At 41.2% G+C, this 20,821-nt stretch overlaps 1 protein-coding gene across 1 annotated transcript; it reads left to right on the forward strand.

The window, feature by feature from the left end:
* The first annotated feature begins 357 nt into the window (after nt 1-357).
* LOC143294148 (mammalian ependymin-related protein 1-like) lies at nt 358-11,961 on the forward strand. The gene is made up of 6 exons (XM_076605580.1): nt 358-486; nt 2,365-2,475; nt 4,494-4,578; nt 5,276-5,449; nt 7,391-7,512; nt 11,920-11,961. The coding sequence occupies exons 1-6, from the start codon at nt 358-360 to the stop codon at nt 11,959-11,961; spliced, it is 663 nt and encodes a 220-aa protein (XP_076461695.1).
* Nucleotides 11,962-20,821: the final 8,860 nt, after the last annotated feature.

Consider the following 20,821-nt stretch of genomic DNA (forward strand, 5'->3'; position numbering starts at 1 on the left):
GATTCAGCCAGCACACAGGTAAATATAAAGTACATAGGAACAAACTCAGATACTTCCCCAAACAAGATAGCTCTGGGCTTGTCCTCATACTGATCATTTGACACGTGCACACAGCAGCAAGAAATACAGTTTTCCGTTACATAATGTAGATGGGCTTTTGACGGTGTATTGTTTGACCTGAACAAGGCAAGGGTATGACTTGAGCCCCACGTTATTCTCATCATGTATCGGTCAGCAAACCATGTAGAAGGAAAAGTTAAAGAAGGTGTCCAGTTACTGCCAGATATCATAGATAAGGAGAGCCAAAGACAGGGAGGCAATCACCATGTTTCTAACCCATTCCAGGTGACCACCAACATGATGAAGGGGACAGTGGCGGTGTGTGTTGTGCTGGCGGTGCTGGTGATGACGGCTTGCCCGGCAGCTGGAGACGGACCTGCATGCTGCTCGCCGGACAAGTGGGAGGGGAGACAATTGTCCACGTTTGTCTCCGCAAAGTTTCTCTCAACAACAATCACTCAGGTCCTCACAACACTTTTTGGCTGTATGTCTCTATCTGCCTCTGTCTGTATTTTCTATCTGAAATTAATTAATTCATGCAAATCAAGATTTACATTCTTGGACCACCTGTTTGGAACTCTCTTTCTACGTTCTTCCAGCTGTGTGAGTCTTTCCGGTCCCTCAAATCAAATACACGAAAACTGTTACTTCAGTGGAAAGCCAACATGAACAATAGTAACAATATTCAGCTGTTTATATGGTGCCTTTTTATGAGAAATGACATATCTCAACTCTGCACTGAAATCCACTTCGACAGGAAAAAAACAACAAATATAACTGCACGCAGGAAAAAAAAAAGAAAAACAAGAGGGGCAAGGCCTTCAAGACTCACTTGTGATACACTTAAAAAAAGTCCAAGCTTTTTATGTATTGAGTATAATTTCAAAATGTAATGTTTAAGATGAGAAAGATCAGTTTAAAGCAAATTAAGTCCCCTAGCATTAATTACAGAGTAATTTCCCTTTTTTACTGTCTGCACCAAAACGTTTGCAAAATAAATAAAACTTCCATACTTAGCAAAAGAACTTCCTGTTTGAACAAAAAATGATAATAATGACTGCTCTTGTTGTTGGGTCAGAATATCAGATCAAAGTGCCAAGTTTAGAGAATACAAAAAAATATAAATATAAGAGTAAATGCAGTTTGCATATAATTAGGCTTCATTTTTTAAATTTTTTTGTGCCCATCCCAAAGGTGCAATATTGTTTTAAACAAGATGACTGGAAAGAACTGAATTTTTCCTATTTTTATGCCTAATTTGGTGTCAACTGACAAAGTATTTGCAGAGAAAATGTCAATGTTAAAGGTTACCACGGACACACACACACACACACACACACACACACACACACACACAGACAACCGAACACCGGGTTAAAACATAGACTCACTTTGTTTACACAAGTGAGTCAAAAAGGGGGTGGCGCTGTAGTGTAGCGACGTGCTCTCCCTGAGGAGAGCAGCCCGAATTTCACACAGAGAAATATGTTGTGATAGAAAGGAATACAAATACAAATATATGTTGTGTCTGTTTACACATTACACTGTTTATCATATCTTTTTTTTCTTTCTTGTTATCACATCCACAACAATTTTGTTATCGTTGATGTTTCTATCATCATCATATACGAAAATTGATTCTGTATATATTTCTCTCTTTCTACTCTCTCAGTCATGTCTTTTTTCTTTATTCTGTGAGGATCTCTCTCTCTCTCTCTCTCTCTCTCTCTCTCTCTCTCTGTGTGTGTGTGTGTGTGTGTGTTGATTAATGGCATTGATCAGTTACTGTTCACATTTATACTTTCTGCTTTTCATTAAGATATTGTCTCTGGTTGCTTTTGTCTTACGTCGTGTATTATCTTATTTAAATCGTTTTTTTAATGCGTGCATGTGTTCCTTTCATTATCTTTGTTAAGATAATTGTTTTTGATGTCAGTATTGTTGCCGGGGCAGAAACTATAGGCACTACCTGAAATTCTGTCCGTAAGCAATGATGTTTTTTGAGTCTCCTTCTCTCTCTTCCTCCCCCCCACCCTGTCTCTCTGTTTTGTTTCTGGTGTTCTCTCTATATCTCTGTGCGCGCGCGTGAGTGAGTGAGTGAGTGAGTGTGTGTGTGTGTGTGTGTGTGTGTGTGTGTGTGTGTGTGTGTGTGTGTGTGTGTGTGTGTGTGTTTTGCATATGTTATCGCAAACTGTATTGAATTGAACTGAGCTTGGTTGTGTTGTCTGTCTGTCTCTCCTTTTTCGTAACTTCCCCGTTCACACTGACGCTTTTGACAACACAGTTCTTATTTCACATGCACAGATGAACTCGGAAGTGACGTATGACGCCGTCAATCAGCGGGAAGTATTCATCGTCAACAAGACTGATAGCAACGGGAATTCCAAGCAGTTCAAATACCTGGCCTTTTATGGAGTGAGTGGGATATTGCAAAATCATGTTCGTCATCACAGTCATGACATATTGACTTGATTACAGAGACTGAAATTTCACGAGCAAAATCATCTTTGTCAACTCATTCATCAGTAACATCACATTTTGTTTATTTTCTATTTTGGTATCCTAGATTCTGGGACGCATTTCTATGAAAACTTTCGTGCGTTTTGCAATGCGGCTTGTGAGGAATGACATTTAGCGTGTATTGCGCCCTTTTGAACAAGAGTTGGGCTTACAAACGAAGCGAAATTACCCATATCATGAAAACGAACCGACACCTGTCGACTCAAGCTGTCATTTTTTTGTTGACTTTTCCATGGTCGTTGGTGGTGGAAAGGGCGGCTGTCTCATTGACACAGACCAAATGAACGCGTCATAGCAGACGGTTTTGTCGACCTATCGAGTGGCTGCACATGTGTGAACCTGTATAAAAAGATAGTACAGTAACCCTAAAGAGTCGAAAACCAGAGTAAATGGTTCACGGCATCTACCAATGGTAATAGAATAGAATAGAATATGTCTTTATTACCAAGTGTACCGGGGTCACAAGGGATATTGGGGGGATAGTACATAACAAGGTACGAACATAAATCGAAAATCATACACAAACACAGATACAGAAGAAATTAGTGCATATCAATGCAAAAACGTGTGCATACTCACACGTGCCCGCACTGCACACACACACACACACACACACACACACACACACACACATGCACGCTCACACACACACACACACACACACTCTCTCTCTCTCTCTCTCTCTCTCACACACACACACACACACACACACACACACACACACACACACACACGTCTGAACAGAAGCCGTATATTACATGTGGATGGGGCTGATGACTAAATCTACAGGTAGATGGTTGTTGATTGCACAATTCTATCCATCACACTGGATTTGTTTGAGAGACAAGGCATAGACTGCTTTTGGGGAAAAGCTATTGGCGAAGCGATTGTTTTTCGTCCTTATACTTCTGTACCGTCGACCAGAGGGGAGCATCTCGAAAATCCCAAAAGCTGGATGTGATTCGTCCTGGCTGATTGATTTTGCTTTTTTGAGTAGTCGCTTATAATATATGTCGTCTAGAGAAGTTAGATCAGCCCCCGTAATCTTGGCAGTTTTTACGATTCTGTTAAGGGCTGCAACTTCTTTGGAAATGTTTCCGTACCAAACAGTAATAGCGAAGATAAGCACACTTTCAGTGACTGCTCTGTAGAAACCAACCATGATATCTTTTTTAATTCCGAACTTTTTGAGGCGCCAAAGAAAGTACAGGCGCTGTTGTGCTTTCTTAACAATTGTTTCCTTATTTTTTTCTCCCATTTCAAATCGTTGGAAATGATTAGTCCGAGAAATTTAAATTCGCTTTTCAAGCTGTCTTTACACAATTAAGACACTATTCCATTCTATGGATCCATATATTTTTTTCTGTGTGCGTACGCGCGCGGGAGCGCGCGCGCGCGCCTGTGTGTATGTGTATGTGTGTGTGAGTGTGTGTGTGTGTGTGTGTGTGTGTGTGTGTGTGTGTGTGTGTGTGTGTGTGTGTGTGACTGTGTGTGTGTGTGTGAATGTGTGTGTCTGTGTGTGCGTGTGTCTGAGTGTGATATTGTGTGTTTTATGTCCGTGTTTTATGAATGTATTTTAATAAAATTTTGACCAAAATTTTAGATAAAGGATATGAGTGAGGAACTGTGACGGATTGAATGAGACAGTTAATTTCGGGTTTGTTCATCTAACTAACCCAAAACCGGTGTTTCATTAACGTTGTTTCCTTCTTTTGTTTTGTCATATACATATTTATTGTATTAGACTAGAGACCTTGAGAGAACGTCACACTCAGACACACATATAGAGATATACACCAACACACACAGAGGTGGAGACGGGAAAAAGGAGTGAGAGAAACAGACATACATAGCCTTCACATACATACACACAGTCAGAAAGACAGAACCTGAAGGATATTCGGCATTTTCAGAAAAATGTCGCATATACATACGACCTAAACGATGGAAGCTGCCGAGAGTCCGCGTTGACTGCATTTCCCAAGCGCTGCGTGCCAGGTATTCCAGTGTGTGTGTGTGTGTGTGTGTGTGTGTGTGTGTGTGTGTGTGTGTGTGTGTGTGTGTGTGTGTGTGTGTGTGTCGTTCTTTCCGATTTTATTTCAAACATGTTGTTTGATTATGTATACCAATGGCACAGTTTGTCTTGATTTCAGTTTTTTATAATACGTTGAAGTCGGAAAGATAGTTTGAAGTATGTGCTGATGAATTTCTTATCAGAAAGCAAAATGACAAGTAATTAAGCAAATCAGTTGATAGATTAGGAAATTGTTCCGTTGGAAGTTAAGTGTAGCAATAAACAGTATATGCTTGTTAGTTGCTGAGGACTGGTACATCTGATGATAAGGGTAGGCGTTTTGAAAACGTTTTTTTTGTCGCTAGCACTTGTGTTTGCAATTTCTCCTTTTGTGTTCGATGTCAAACTGAGTTGTTTTGTACCCATTCTAGACTGTGTGTACAATTTTGTGTCACATTGATACTTATTCTGACGAAGCAAAGGCACACACACACCCACACACCCACACCCACTAACACACACATACAGACACACTCACTCTCTCTCTCTCACACACACAGACGCGCGGATATTCATTACATTTAAGTCCTGCTGTAGTACAATGTGTGTGTGTGTGTGTGTGTGTGTGTGTGTGTGTGTGTGTGTGTGTGTGTGTGTGTGTGTGTTGTCTGTGCATTTAAGACTCGTCCAAAGTGTTGAATGCCAAACTGACGCTGGGCACGGGCAGCAACACAGTGAGCGCTTCACGGGTGTACTATGAAACCAAGGCGGGTGGCACCACTACCTACGGCAACGTGGTCTTGGCTGATGGCTGTGTCCCAATCTTTGAGACCGCTTTGAACTACGTAGGAGGCGGTCAGTATTCCTTCTTTACTTCCCTCTTGCCTTACCTCCGTCCTTCTTCTCGACCGTCTTACCGTCCCCCCCCCCCTTCCTTCCGTCTCTGCCCTCTTCCTACCGTCTCTCCCCCCTTCATCTTTATTTCCATCCTTCCTCACGTCTTACCGTCTCTCTCTCTCCCCCCCCCCCTTCCTGCCGTCTAACCCCTCTTCCTACCGTCTCTCCTCCTTTTCCATCTTTCCTTCCATCCTTCCTCACGTCCCACCGTCTCTCCCCCCTTCCGTCTCTCCTCCCTTTCTCACGTCCTACCGTCTCTCCCCCCTTCCATCTTTCCTTCCATCCTTTCTCACGTCCTACCGTCTCTCCCCCCTTCCATCTTTCCTTCCATCCTTCCTCACGTCCTACCGTCTCCCCCCCCCCTTCCTTCCGTCTCTCCCCCCTTCCATCTTTCCTTCCATCCTTCCTCACGTCCTACCGTCTCCCCCCCCCCTTCCTTCCGTCTCTCCTCCCTTCCATCTTTCCTTCCATCCTTCCTCACGTCCTACCGTCTCTCCCCCCTTCCTTCCGTCTCTCCTCCCTTCAATCTTTCTTTCCATCCTTCCTCACGTCCTGCCGTACTCCCTTCCATCTTTATTTCCATCCTTCCTCACGTCCTGCCGTACTCCCTTCCATCTTTATTTCCATCCTTCCTCACGTCCTACCGTCTCTCCCCTCTTCCTTCCGTCTCTCCTCCCTTCCATTTTTCTTTCCATCCTTCCTCACGTCCTACCGTCTCTCCCCTCTTCCTTCCGTCTCTCCTCCCTTCCATCTTTCTTTCCATCCTTTCTCACGTCCTACTGTCTCTTCCCTCTTCCTTCCGTCTCTCCTCTCTTCCATTTTTCTTTCCATCCTTCCTCACGTCCTACCGTCTCTCCCCTCTTCCTTCCATTTTTCTTTCCATCCTTCCTCACGTCCTACCGTCTCTTCCCCCCCCCCTTCCTTCCCTCCCTCCCCCCCTTCCTTCCGTCTCTCCTCCTTTCTCTTCTTCCTTCTTTCCTTCCGTCCTTGCTCCTTCCTTCCACCCTTGTTTCATTCTTTGTTTGTTTCTTGCTCTCATTATGTTGTTGTTGTGTTGTTGACAGTTGTTCGGGGGGAGGGGGTGGGTGGGTAAAGAAGAAATGCTGGCTAGTACACATAACTCTGGAAACGTATATGTTATGTACATATATTACATATATTTATGTTTTCTTTTGTAAATTATGTAAGGTCTTGAACTGAGTTCTAATATACACAGTGTCTAAATCAGTATAATAATTATATGATTTATAGACAACATATATCACATATTTTAATTTGTATCCATAAACAGGGCTTTATACAGAAACAATCTGGTGTTAGAATTATTATGAACAAAGTTTCTTTTTTCTCGGAAGAAGTACTCTTCGAAGGTATACCCATATTTCAATTTACTGCTAAAAGCCTTGGAGTACAGGCACATTTTTGTGTGTAACATGCTTTGGCACAGTAACAAAATGAAACAGAAGTTGGGATTAATGGCTACATTCTCATCGGGTCGAAGAATAACCAGTAGTTCAGATATACACAATTTTTCAATTTTTGGTTTGTTCTGATACTCCCATCTTCTTATCAGCCCATCAAATTTTGGGTAATGCCAGAGTCAGACCAACTGACACTCATTTAAAATAAGGGCAACTTGAAGAAAAAAGAAAAACAACTTGTTATCATGCCTTGAATACTTGAAACGGATACATACCTGTAAAGCAGTTTTCATAATACTGAACAAAATTGTTTAAAAAAACACAAAAAAACAATAAAATTGTTTCAAATACACAACGTTCAAGTGTAATACAAAGCTATCAAGCGTTCCATAAACCGGATAGCCGATAGCCAAAATTGGCAGGTAACCCTTTATTGTAATGGAAGATTTCTGTGAGCTATGATTTTTTTTTGTTCAAGTTCTGAGCATGGAAAGCAGCACATATGAAGACATTCGGGAAGGCATTAAGTCTGAGGACATCTTTGATCTCCCCAAGGCATGTCAGGAGGATGACAGAAGACGTCGTTCTGATGATGTGGAGGTAAGGGTCAGGTTCCTTGGTTTCTATCCATCTGCATGTGCACCAAACACACACACACACACACACACACACACACACACACACACACACACACACACACACACACATACACACACACACAAACTCTCTCTCTCTTTCTCTCTCCCTCACACACACACACACACACACTCACGCACAAACACACACACACACACACACACACACACACACACACACACACACACACACACACACACACACACACACACACACACTCTCTCTCTCTCTCTCTCTCTCTCTTCCTCACCACACACACACATATACACACAGGAATACATACATACACACTTGCGCGAGCGTACACACATACACACAAGCACACAGAGAGAGACATGATATGACATGACTTGACATGACATGACATGATGATTCATTGTCAGAAAGCATTTACAGCTATTTCAGAGAGAGAGAGAGGGAGACAGAGAATGAATGAATAAATGATTGGTTTATTCACATATGGGCCATAGCCCCTAATGAAAGGGTATTTAAACAGCAACAGAAGACAGTAACATAATTTGCTGATAAATGAATAATGGAAATAAGACTATGAAATGACTTTCTCTGAATATGTAATGGAGTCTCCCGTCGGACTGACGGATGAGTAGGCAGGCAGGCTTATCTGTCGGTGTGTGTCATATGGGAAAAGAGGCCGATTCTGGATGCGCAGCAATCTGTAAGCCTTGTACAAAAACATAGAAAGATTACGTATAACATCATGTTTTGTGCATGACATCAATGAACTCAATCTGAACAAACTAAGATATCTGTTATATTTAGGATGAATAAACTTTGGTCTGTTATCGTTAAGCTTTGGACAATAGAGAACAAAGTGTACTTCATCCTCTTTTGCAGTCCTGCACAATGGACACTACAGTTCACAATCATTACTTGATTTATATCTTAAACGGTGTACATTCAAGTCAGAAATACCAAACCGAAAACTTGTTGTTACATATTTTAACTATGTTCATTTTACAGATAATGTTCAAGATAATGGGTACAACAAAACGTCCTATACAAATTAAATCGTTCAGTTATGCCACCTACAGTCCAATCAAACGTTGACTAAAGATAGTTATAAAAACATATATTGCCAACACCTTGATTTTCCCATACACCACCAAAACCATTTTCATACAAAGAAACGCGGACATTTGAGACACAATTGTTTTTTTCCATTCACATCTAAGTCATATAGGAATACCATTCTATACGCGTTGTAAATTAATCTAAATGCATCCATCTGAATTAGCTTGAGCCAGTAATGAATAGAGCTAACTGCAGAGTTTACGTACATAGGATACCTGTCTGCCTCTCCATAAACAATATCATTAGGTGTTCGCATATCTACACACAACTACTTTTTGATAGCAAATAAATGAATTGGCTCGCAATGAAATGAAGCTTTCTCTATTCCCCATATTTCGGAACCGTACTGTAGAATTAGTTGAACCTGTGAATGAAAAAAGATTGAAAAATAACTAAAAAAAGAATTGTCATTAAAACTACAATGCTTCCGCATTATATACCACAAAGCATCTTTTGCTCTACTAGCAATATCAAGCTGCAGAGAAACTCAAACGAGTAGAGAAAAATATTCCTAAGTATAACTACCGGCATTGTTACACCTTTATAGACCCATCTCTCTCGCCCACTTAAATAACCCCCATTTCTAAATACAATTATGTTACTTTTATTAATGTTTGCCTTCAATTTAAGTGGAGAAGCAGTATTATACAGATTGTTTAACTGACGATGTAATCAAACAACTGTCTCTGATAACAGAACAACATCATCAGCCATGAGGATAAATAATCCAAAAGCATCATATGAAAAAGTAGCACCATGCCTCCCATTATTAATCACTTGTAATGCTAACTCATTTATAAAGATAGAAAATAACACATGGCTACACACGTCTCCCTGTTTGACTCCTGCTGTACATTTAATAAATTCTGTAAGTTTAGCGCCATATCTAACCCTACATTTAACATTTTCGTACATACTTTTGATTCACCTTTCATTCCATTTTCAACAAAATAAGCCAGAGTAGATTTATGTTGACAGAATCAAATGCTCTTTTTTTAAAATCTATAAAAGCAACATAAAGTTTGCAGTTATAGAAAACTGTATATGGACAAGAGCTAATAAGGTAAATATATGACCCCCAGTTGAATTAAAGTTTGCAGTTATAGAAAACTGTATTTGGACAAGTGCTAATACGGTAAATACATGACCCCCAGTTGAATATCCTTTATCAAAACCTGCTCTGAACTCATCTTCTTCTAACCACTCTTGCAGTCAACTATGAATAATGGAACTTAAAGGTTTTGCTACTCACATCACTAAGATAAATACACCTGTAATTGTTCGGCTTGTTAGCATCACCTTTCTTTTTTAACAAAGGCAAAATAATCGATTCAGTCCAATTTTCTGGAAACTCGCCATTTTCAACAGTGTATTAAGCAATTCAACGAAAAAAAATACAATCTGATCATTTGATTTCTTTAGTAGTTACCCCAAAATACCATCTGGACCCGCTGCTTTACAAGGTTTCAGTTTTCTCATGGCCAGTAAGACTTCTTCTTTTGAAATTGGACGATTCATGTATTTAGTACTGTCATAAACAAACACGTCTTCATCTTACGTTTCGTTACTGATGTCTATTTCTAATAAGGATCTAAAATGCTGGAACCATTGTCGACATTATTTGTTGCTTTCTTTTAAACGAAACCTTTTGCATTACATTCCAAATTCTCTCTAATTCTCTACAAATGAAACAAGTTTATCAAGCAAAATATCATTAAACTGTTTTCTTTTTCTCTTCTGTAAGTTCTTATATTTACGCCGGGCAACGAGGTATTCTAGTTGATGTTCTTTAATGATCTATGACTTCTTCTGAACAACCTTCTGACATTTCATCTGCTAATCACACATTCCTGGTCAGACCACAGACCATTCACCTTGTAGTGTAATTATATATATATATATATATATATATATATATATATATATATGTGTGTGTGTGTGTGTGTGTGTGTGTGTGTGTGTGTACATATGTTCTTTTTCATATATTTACATTCATTAAACATGTTCAAAGCACTGTTAATATCTGTATCTATTAGATCTATAGCACAAACTTTTTTATGAGTGTCTTTACTATTTAACATTTTATGAAATACGTCTGCATAGTCATTGTTCCAAAGTATATTTTCTTTCATACAATCTTCATTTTCTAGCTTATTAGCAATCATTTTATTCACATATGTGAATACTACAGGGTTTGTAACAGGCATATGATCACAATCAACTCTTTCGTCCACACATATTTCACACGAATCAAAACCAAGTGACAGAAGATCATTAGAAAATATGAAATAATCAGTCACACTACAACCAGAATAAGAAATGTATGAAAAGCGACCCTGAAAGTCGCCTTTAAACCATTCAAAATACTCACACCTAAAGTAGTGCATAAGTTCGACAAACATCTGCCATAACTGTTCAAATAACTATCTTGAGTGCATCGTTTGAAGTTCTGCTGTTCAAGTCAGCACATAACATTTGTCATCGTACAATTAATCGAACACTCCTCAAGTAAACTGATACCATAGTCTACATCAAAATGAGTGTGAAAAGGCGAACCCTCTGGAGGAACATAAGAACACATACATACATACACACAGGCGCGAGTGTACGCGCGCCCATACATACACACATGCACTCACAGAGAGACATGACATGACATGATGATTTATTGTCAAAAGCATTTACAGTCATTTCACACACACACACACACACACACACACACACACACACACACACACACACACACACAGAGAGAGAGAGAGAGAGAGAGAGAGAGAGAGAGAGAGAGAGAGAGAGAGAATTTGAACATTATCATCGCGTTGTTCTGGAATAAACAGAACTGTTCCCTTCTTGTGACAAACACACTCACAACGAAATGACAGCTACCTTCTTTCCAGTCATTCTCACAAGGTGTCAGCCCTATCTCAGAGTTTTTCCTCTGTTAACAAGAAGCTTTAGGCATTCAAAAACTTACAGCTTGAGTGGTCAATGCATACATGCATTCGCATCTGCACATCAAACATACACACGATAAACCCATGATACTTCGGTTGTAAGGTTCTGTCTAGTATCTCTGTTTGCAGTTGTATTTTCTAAAGGAATTTAAGGATCACTTGGTTTTCTTACGCCAAAACAGTCACGAACGAATATTCCCGTGCAGCGAAAATTTGCACTTGTATTGAACAGTATCAAAATCTTGTTATTTTTTGTATTGAACAGTATCAAAATCTTGTTATTTTTTTGTATGTTGCTTTCATTGCTAATATGTTTTCTCTTCAGACTCTCGACGAAGAGATATCCGCCCTGATGAGACTGCCTTGACAGACCGTGGCCCGGGAGACGGGAGCAGTGCATTTTCCTTTAATTTTTGACAGAAACCATCAAGGGGGGGGGGGGGGGGGGGGAGTGGAGGAACGATGTTGTTGCTTGCCCTTGTTCGTTCCCCCTTGATTCCATTCATTTCTGTGAAGAAGATATAAAGAAGAATCTTCAGCATTAAACCGTATGTCTGCTTCGATCCTGCCTTTGTTTCCGATTTGTCGTGCCATTGTGTGCATGCATGCTTCTTTGTCTGTCAGTCTGTCTGTTTGTCGGTTTTCATGCCTGTTTACCTGTCTTTCTATCGATCTTCTTTAGTAAGAAACAGCCTACATTGTCTCTGTTTTGGTTTGTCTGTCTGTCTCTTTGTTTCACAGAAAAAACGTATTTGGTATGATAAAAAAAAAAAATGATTTAAAAAAAGTACGTACTTTGTCTATATATTTGTCAGTGTCTTTTCGTTTGTCTATGTCTGTGTCTTCTCTCTGTCTATGTCTGTGTCTTCTCTCTGTCTATGTCTGTGTCTTCTCTCTGTCCTTGTTCCTGTCCCCCGCCACCCCTCCCCTCACTCTCTCTGTCTCTGTCTATTAGTGCCAAGGTACGTAGAAACATATTTTGAAAGAAAGCGGGTCTGAATTATTATCATTATCATAAGCATTTACGCCTAATCTTGTTAATAAGCCCGAGGCGTTGATTTACATATAGAACACATATGTGAATATCAAAAAGAAAAAATTGAACACAAGATACCAAACATCTTTGAAAACTATTCATCCCCCCCCCCACACACACACACACTACACACAAGCACCCGCGCATGCACACACACAAATCATAGCACACGATCGTAAATAGTACACAATCAAAAATACTACCAACAAATTCTGAAACTATCAAAACTCACTCACTCACAACTAGTCATTCTAGTTCATACTGGAAACGGATGAGCTGTTGAGCCTTCAGAATGCAAATAACAACGTGCCTACATACAACACATCATTAACAGAACAAAGCGAAGTTCATTCAATAATGATTGCACCCAAAATTGCACGACGACAGGAACCGGTTTCACGAGTCAAGTAAGCATTTCCGTGTGTGTGTGTGTGTGTGTGTGTGTGTGAGTATGTGTTCGTTCTTTAGTTTAGCGTCTTTTCACTATTAGTGATATTAGACGATTAAATAATAATAATATAAATAAATAAATAAATAAGTTGGGTGGGGTGGGGAGAGGGGAATGAGAAGTCAGGATAATACAGGTAGAAAACTACTAATAAATGCATAACTAATACCAAATTAGCATTAACGGTAACAAATCAATAATGATTATAATAACTAAAACCATTAACATGATTATGAAGTACATTTAAGGAATGTAGAAATAGGGCTATGAACTAACGCCTTTGAAAGTTCTACTGAAAGAACCTCGTTAGAAATAACTTCCCCCAAATCATCTGCAGAATAGTTACTCCCTGTGAAATACTTGAGCAAGAAGATGTGTAACTGCTGACAGTGAAAAAAACCATGATGCAAGCCGAACTGCTTACCACAAATGCATATAACATTTTTACTATATTTTGTCTTCAGCGCGTCAAGTTTTATACGGAAGAAAGTAGAAGTTATTAATCTTGTATAGTAAGTTGACGAATTCGGTATTTTTTCTTTAATAATATGTTCAGGGAACAATGTCCTTTTGTGTGTGTGTGCGTGTATGTGTGCGTGTGTGTGTGTGTGTGTGTGTGTGTGTGTGTGTGTGTGTGTGTGTGTGTGTGTGTGTGTGTGCGCGCGCGCGCGCGCGTTTCTTTCTCTTCACACATATTCAAGTGTCTTCATAAGAAAATCCGTGTGTGCGTTTGTATGAATATGTACGTGTTCAGCGCATCAATGCATACTGTGTATCTTAGATGTGTACATGTGTGTGCTTTCATGTTATGCATATGTGTGTGGGACTGGTGAGGCGGGTGGCTAGACACCCTTATGGAGATCCATAAAAGGGCGTTGGCTCAGGAGAGCCACCGACGGCCATCTAGCTCCACCGTGCTGTGTGCATGCCACACGCAGTTGGCCCCCGGGGTGTGTCTACCCATGCATGCGAAGTCTGGATCCGGCAGAATCTGCGGAAGAAACCTATCGGTTCAACGGAGAGGAAGGCGGTTACAGCAACGCACTGTGGAGTGCAGAGAGCAAGATGAGACACCGAAAGGATATCTTGGTCATCCACTGCATCCGTGCTCATCCTCCAGTCGTCTCGACTTAGTCTTGCCACTGGAAATTGGTGGACCCGGACGAGAGAGTGAGGTCGACGTTGCGCAACTCCTCTTCACTTTAAACAAACTCATCGCGCAAGTCATCAGTCATCCAAAATGACCTTTCATCCTTCATCATTTCATCACCCCCAAGTCCTGTGGCGACAGGCGAGCGACGAAACGACAGGTGTGGGTACACTGGCAGTCGCAGCCGCAGACCTGCACACAGTCGGCTCAGGCCATAGGGTCGTTCTTCGTCGACAGGAGCAGCGATGGAGCTCGGCAGCCGTCTGAGCGTATGAGCAGCCCTCTTTAGGAATGCACTGCTCACCTCCCTGGCATGAGGAAGGGGCTAGAAAAGGTGCCCTAAAAATTGCCTGCTCCATATCACCCTGGCCAGCATACCGCGGCTGGCGGGGACCCTACATCAGCGGTCGAAACAAGAAAGAAAAGAAAAAAAAAGGATCGTTCCTCTCACCATTGGTGCTTGGAACATAAGGACTCTCCTGGACAGAGATAACGCGGACAGACCCCAAAGGAGAACGGCACTAGTTGCATCCGAACTCGCCAGATACAACATTGACATCGCAGCCTTGAGTGAGACTCGGCTTGCAGGCGAAGGCGAGCTCTGTGAACAGGGATCTGGTTATACCTTCTTCTGGAGTGGACGAGGAAGCGAAGAGCGACGTGGGGCTGGCGTTGATTTTGCAGTAAAAACAGCACTTGTCAGCAAGCTAGCTGGAATCCCAAAGGGAGTCAACGATAGGCTTATGACCATGAAACTCCCACTGGCATCTGGCCAGAAGCACCTCACCATTGTCAGTGCCTACGCCCGAACAATGACCAACCCGGATGAAGTGAAGGCGAAGTTCTACGAGGACCTTCACTCTGTCATTGCTGCTATCCCTAAAGCAGATAAGCTCATCATTCTTGGGGATATGAAGAGGTTCTATGATGCCTTAAAAGAAGTCTACGGCCCCACATCCTCAGGATCATCCCCCCTCCTCAGTGCAGATGGGAATACCTTGATCACCGAGAAGGAGAAAATTCTCGAACGCTGGGCTGAGCACTTCAACAGTGTCTTAAATCGCCCTTCCTTCATAAATGATGAAGCCATAGACCGTCTCCCACAAGTCCCCATCAACGAAGCACTGGACGATCCGCCAACACCTCTTGAGACCCAGAAAGCAATCCGTCTGCTATCCAGTGGCAAAGCACCTGGCTCAGACTCCATACCAGCAGAGGTCTACAAGGATGGAGGCACTGTGCTGACTGAGAAGCTCCATCAGCTGTACTCAGTCATGTGGAAAGAAGAGACGATCGCCCAGGATTTCAAAGATGCATCTATCATTCACTTGTACAAGCGAAAGGGGAACCGGCAAGCCTGTGATAACCATCGGGGCATTTCCTTGCTCTCCATCGCAGGCAAGATACTTGCCAGGATCATACTAAACCGCCTCACAGCACACCTTGACCAAGGTCATTTGCCTGAGAGCCAATGTGGATTCCGGAAAGGCTTGCCGGTTCCCCTTTCGCCATGATCTTCCACAGTCCCTCTCTACTCACGGTGTCGAAGGCCTTAGTGAGGTCGACATAGGTGGAGAACAGATCAGCATTTTGCTCCTGACATTTCTCTTGCAGCTGCCTTGCAGCAAACACCATGTCGGTGGTTCCGCGCTCTGTGATAACCATCGGGGCATTTCCTTGCTCTCCATCGCAGGCAAGATACTTGCCAGGATCCTACTAAACCGCCTCACTAAGGCCTTCGACACCGTGAGTAGAGAAGGACTGTGGAAGATCATGGCCAAGTACGGATGCCCTCGGAAATTTATTTCCTTGGTCAGCCAATTTCATGAAGGCATGCAGGCTCGAGTCCAGGACAATGGCGAAACATCTGCTCCTTTTGCTGTCACAAATGGTGTCAAGCAAGGCTGCGTCCTGGCTCCAACGCTGTTCAGCCTCATGTTCTCTGCAATGCTTACTGATGCCTTCAGAGATGGCGATGTTGGAATCGGCCTAAAGTACCGAACAGATGGCAAGCTGTTTAACGTCAGAAGGCTTCAAGCAAAAACGAAGGTCATGACAGACATCATCAGAGACTTTTTGTTTGCTGATGATTGTGCCCTCAACGCTGGATCTGAAGCTGACATGCAACTCAGCGTCGACAAGTTTGCCACTGCCAGCAGGAACTTCGGCCTTACCATCAGCACGAGGAAAACTGAAGTTCTCCATCAGCCAGCCCCAGGGAAACCCTACGTTGAGCCCAACATCACAGTCAACGGTCAGAGACTCAGTGCGGTGGAGCGGTTCACATACCTTGGCAGCACACTGTCACGAAATGTAACAATCGACGATGAAGGGAACGTCAGGATTGCAAGAGCAAGCGCAACGTTTGGTAGACGCAATGGAAATGTCTGGAACAGAAGAGGCATTAGTCTTGAGACCAAGCTAAAGGTCTACGGAGCAGTAGTTCTCCCCACACTACTGTACGCCTGCGAAACTTGGACAGTGTACCAACGACATGCCAAAAAGCTGAACCACTTCCACACAACATGCCTCAGGAAGCTACTGAACATCAAGTGGCAAGACAGGACCCCAGACACAGAGGTGCTCGCAAAAGCCACCCTTCCCAGCATCTTAACCATCCTGATGAAGTCCCAGCTTCGCTGGGCTGGACACGTGGCACGCATGCCAGACCATCGGCTGCCCAAAAGGCTCTTCTATGGCGAGCTGCAACAAGGGAAGAGATCACACGGAGGTCAGAAGAAGCGCTTCAGAGATACTCTGAAAGTCTCTCTGAAAGCGTTTGATATCAACCCTGACTCCTGGGAGGAATCTGCAGCGGACCGTGACAAATGGCGCGCTGCTGTGCACAAAGGTGCCAAGTTGTGTGAGGCCAACAGGACTGCTGCAGCTGTTCCGAAGAGGCAGGCCAGAAAGTCACGGGCAAACAAGCTCCCTGACAATGGTATGCCTGTCTTTCTCTGCCCCAACTGTCAGCGAACATTTCGTGCGCAGATTGGACTATTCAGCCATCTGCGCACTCACAGATAGATTCATGAGCATCCCCCCCCCCCCACCCCACCACCACCCTCCCCCCATCCCCCAACTGGATGACAACGATGGTCATCATCGATCTCGATATATATATATATATATATATATATATATATATATATATTTTTTTTTTTTTTTTTTTTTTTTTTTTTTTACCCGCATTTCCTTTTTTTCCTTCTATCCCGTAGAATTGGTGTGTTCTTGTTTGTCTGTGCATTGTTGAACATGTTTATACATAGTCGTAATGTACATGGTACTGTCTATTTCACTGTTTGAGTACTATTGATTCTTCCTGACTTGAGTGTACCGATGATGAATTCAACAATAATATGCTGCAATTACGTTCATCCACGTATTGATAACACGTTAACTTTTTTTAATATATTTTTTTTAATAAAGATTTTTTTTTTTTTTTTTTTTTTTTTTTTTTTGCTGCCCCATCATCTGCACCGTTTCAGTGGCATTATTCCCACGCCGCTCATTTAGATTCCCCCTTACACGGCCACACCCGGGTTCGTCCGTCGCAGTTCCAGCGTCGGCAGCCACAGGGAACCATCGATGTTAGGTCGCCAGGAGGCCACACACCAGAGGAGACTCTGCACTGCTGCTGAGTCACTTCGGTGGTGTTCAGTGGTGCCTGTTCTGTTTTAACGTACTTAGGACACCACCTACTAAGCCCCCTACTAACGACAATAATAGCTTAGTCGCGGAGCCAGACTGAGTGAGCGTCCCTCCCAGAGTGGAGACCGCCACCACGTCCTTCAAACAATAACCCCCCATGAATCTGCCGACACTGACGACATTGATAGGACTCACCCCAAGCACGGAAGTGTAGGTGTTTCGAAACTGAGGTCACCATGAGAGCAGGGCATGAAAGGCCACAGACTTTGAGACTATTTTGTTTATATTGATGACGATGAAGGAGGAGGATGACGATGATGATGACGATGTTGCTATGGAGGTCCATTTTGGTTTGGGACTGCGTGACAAGGCTGTACTCTTCGCTTCCTGTCATAATGATATCCCGGCGTTGACCAGGCCCGAGAGATACAGACACTAAAATAAAGATTTAGTAGAATGACTCAGAACATTATAGTCAATAAGTACGGTTTACTGCCAAGGGCTTGGAAATGCAAAGAAAAGAAGAGACGTTTTTCATGTCTTACGACAACAACGATGTAATATACTTTTACTTCAGGATACACATTTAGACCCAGATATGGATAAATATCATAGAGCTGAATGGGGTTACCAGTGCTACTTGCCTCATATAATACAAATTCAAGAGGTGTCGCAGTCCTATTTGACAATTTTGAATTCAAATTGAAAAAAAAAAAAACATATAAAGATTTGGGTGGAAATTATATTTTTGTCTCTCTGAATTTCATGAACAAAGATATTTTGATCATTTAATGTTTATGGCCCCAACAGAGACAACCCAGAGTTCTATCAATAGACTGAAGAGCATGTAAAGGAATTAAGAACACCTTATTAAGTATTAGCAGCAGACTGGAATTTAGTACTGAATCCCAACAATGATTATGACAACTATAAACATATCAATAACCCAAAAGCTTGTTAACAAGAAGAACAAATGATGGTTAATTTAGATCATGTAGACATATGGCGAGAATTCTATCATGATTAGTAGAAAGGAAGCACGAAAAAGAATACGCGAAGGAGGAATAAGATTTCCAGATTTGAAATGCTCCATGCATGCTTTGAAATTAGGTTGGAACAAGAAATTTTAAAACTAAAATCATAAATGGAAATCGATTTTGTCATCAACACATCCAAACACAGAAAACTTACATAAATTTGGACCAAACAGTTTACTAAGTGCAAATTAAGGCAATCAGTTTTGGAAAGACACATTTCATGCATATAAATTGTTCTTTGACAAAGTTAAACCCACAAATTCAGAGGAAACATTGGCAGAACCATTGTTTTGTAATGACAAAATGAATGTAAATTACAATTCACTGAGGAAAAAATGAATGGATACATGAAAATGTTTGTTCAATTGCAGACTTGTGTAAGGAAAATGGAAGCTACTTGACTTAAACTGAGTTCATTGATAAATACAACATAAGAACTAATTTTCTAATTTATGCAACAGTCATTAAAAGGATAAAAACCTTCGTTGCAACATTAAATATTCATTTAGAAATAAATTGTAAATCCAAGTATTCCAGAGCATTACATCTGCTGCACTCGGTAAAGAAAGGATCAGCGTTGTACTATGACATTCTTGTGAAGGATAATGTAAAACCAAACTTTTGTACAAAATGGAATAATAAAGTTGTTTGGATGAAGACTTTTAGAACGATTCTGAATATTCAGGAAATTAAAATGGTTTCAGATAAGAGTAATACACAAAATACTAGCTACAAATGTTTCTCTGCAGCAAATGGGATTCAAACCTGTTGACAGATGTTCTTTCAGCCAGAATGAGAAGGACACTATAGAACACATATTATGGAGATGTGCATATGTGACCGTCTTTTGGAAGCAGTTGGAACAAGAAATCAATACTGAATGCAAAGACGTTTCATCTTTCTCTTTAAACGAGATAATTGTTATTGTAGGAAACGATACCCATTTTAAATCTGATAAGATATTAGACTTCATTTTGCTCCTTGCAAAATTCTATATCTATAAATGAGAGACGAGATGCCTCATTTCAGCGTATTTAGTAAATTACTGAAAAACGGGAATGAAGCAGAAAATTATATTGCCTATGTTAACTTAAAATCTGTTGAATTCCACACAAACTGGTGTCGCTACAAGGAAATAATTGAAACTGGAGAAAACTGATAACAAACTATAATGCTGTGAAAAAAGAGAGGGAAAATCCAAGCCAATAATGGAAGGAAACTGTGCATCATAATGGATGTGTGTATTCATATGTGTATGTATACGTGCTTATGAAAAAAACGTACGTGCATGTGCATGTGTATGCGTATGCATATATGTGTTTTTATCTCTCTCTCTCTCTCTCTCTCTCTCTCTCTCTCTCTCTCTCTCTCTCTCTATATATATATATATATATACATATGTGTGTGTGTGTGTGTGTGTGTGTGTGTGTGTGTGTGTGTGTGTGTGAATACGTGTATATGTATGTGTGTATAATATTTATATATATATATATATATATGTGTGTGTGTGTGTGTGTGTGTGTGTGTGTGTGTACTATGTGGTATGCTGAATTTCTGCTTTGAAAAAGGTATATTATTTCGTGTACAAAACGTTTCAATGCACAGTGGTTTTTTTGTGTGTTGTTGTTGTTGCTGTTGTTATTATTGTTGTTGTTGTTGTTGTTGTTGTGTGTGTGTGTGTGTGTTTTGTTTGCTCTTCGTTCTTTTCTTCTAAAAAAACATTTCTATCTGATTTCGCCTTTTCAATGTCTTTTTTTTTTTTTTTTTTTGCACTCGTTTAGCTACGATGATTTGTCGTGTTGCTGTTACCTTTTTCGATGAATAAATATAAAACAAAAACAAAAAAAGAAAAAAGAAAAACAAAGAAACACTTATGAACATGCACACACACACACACACACACAC

Source organism: Babylonia areolata, chromosome 19 (assembly GCF_041734735.1).
Source record: "Babylonia areolata isolate BAREFJ2019XMU chromosome 19, ASM4173473v1, whole genome shotgun sequence".
Lineage (NCBI taxonomy): Eukaryota > Metazoa > Mollusca > Gastropoda > Neogastropoda > Buccinidae > Babylonia > Babylonia areolata.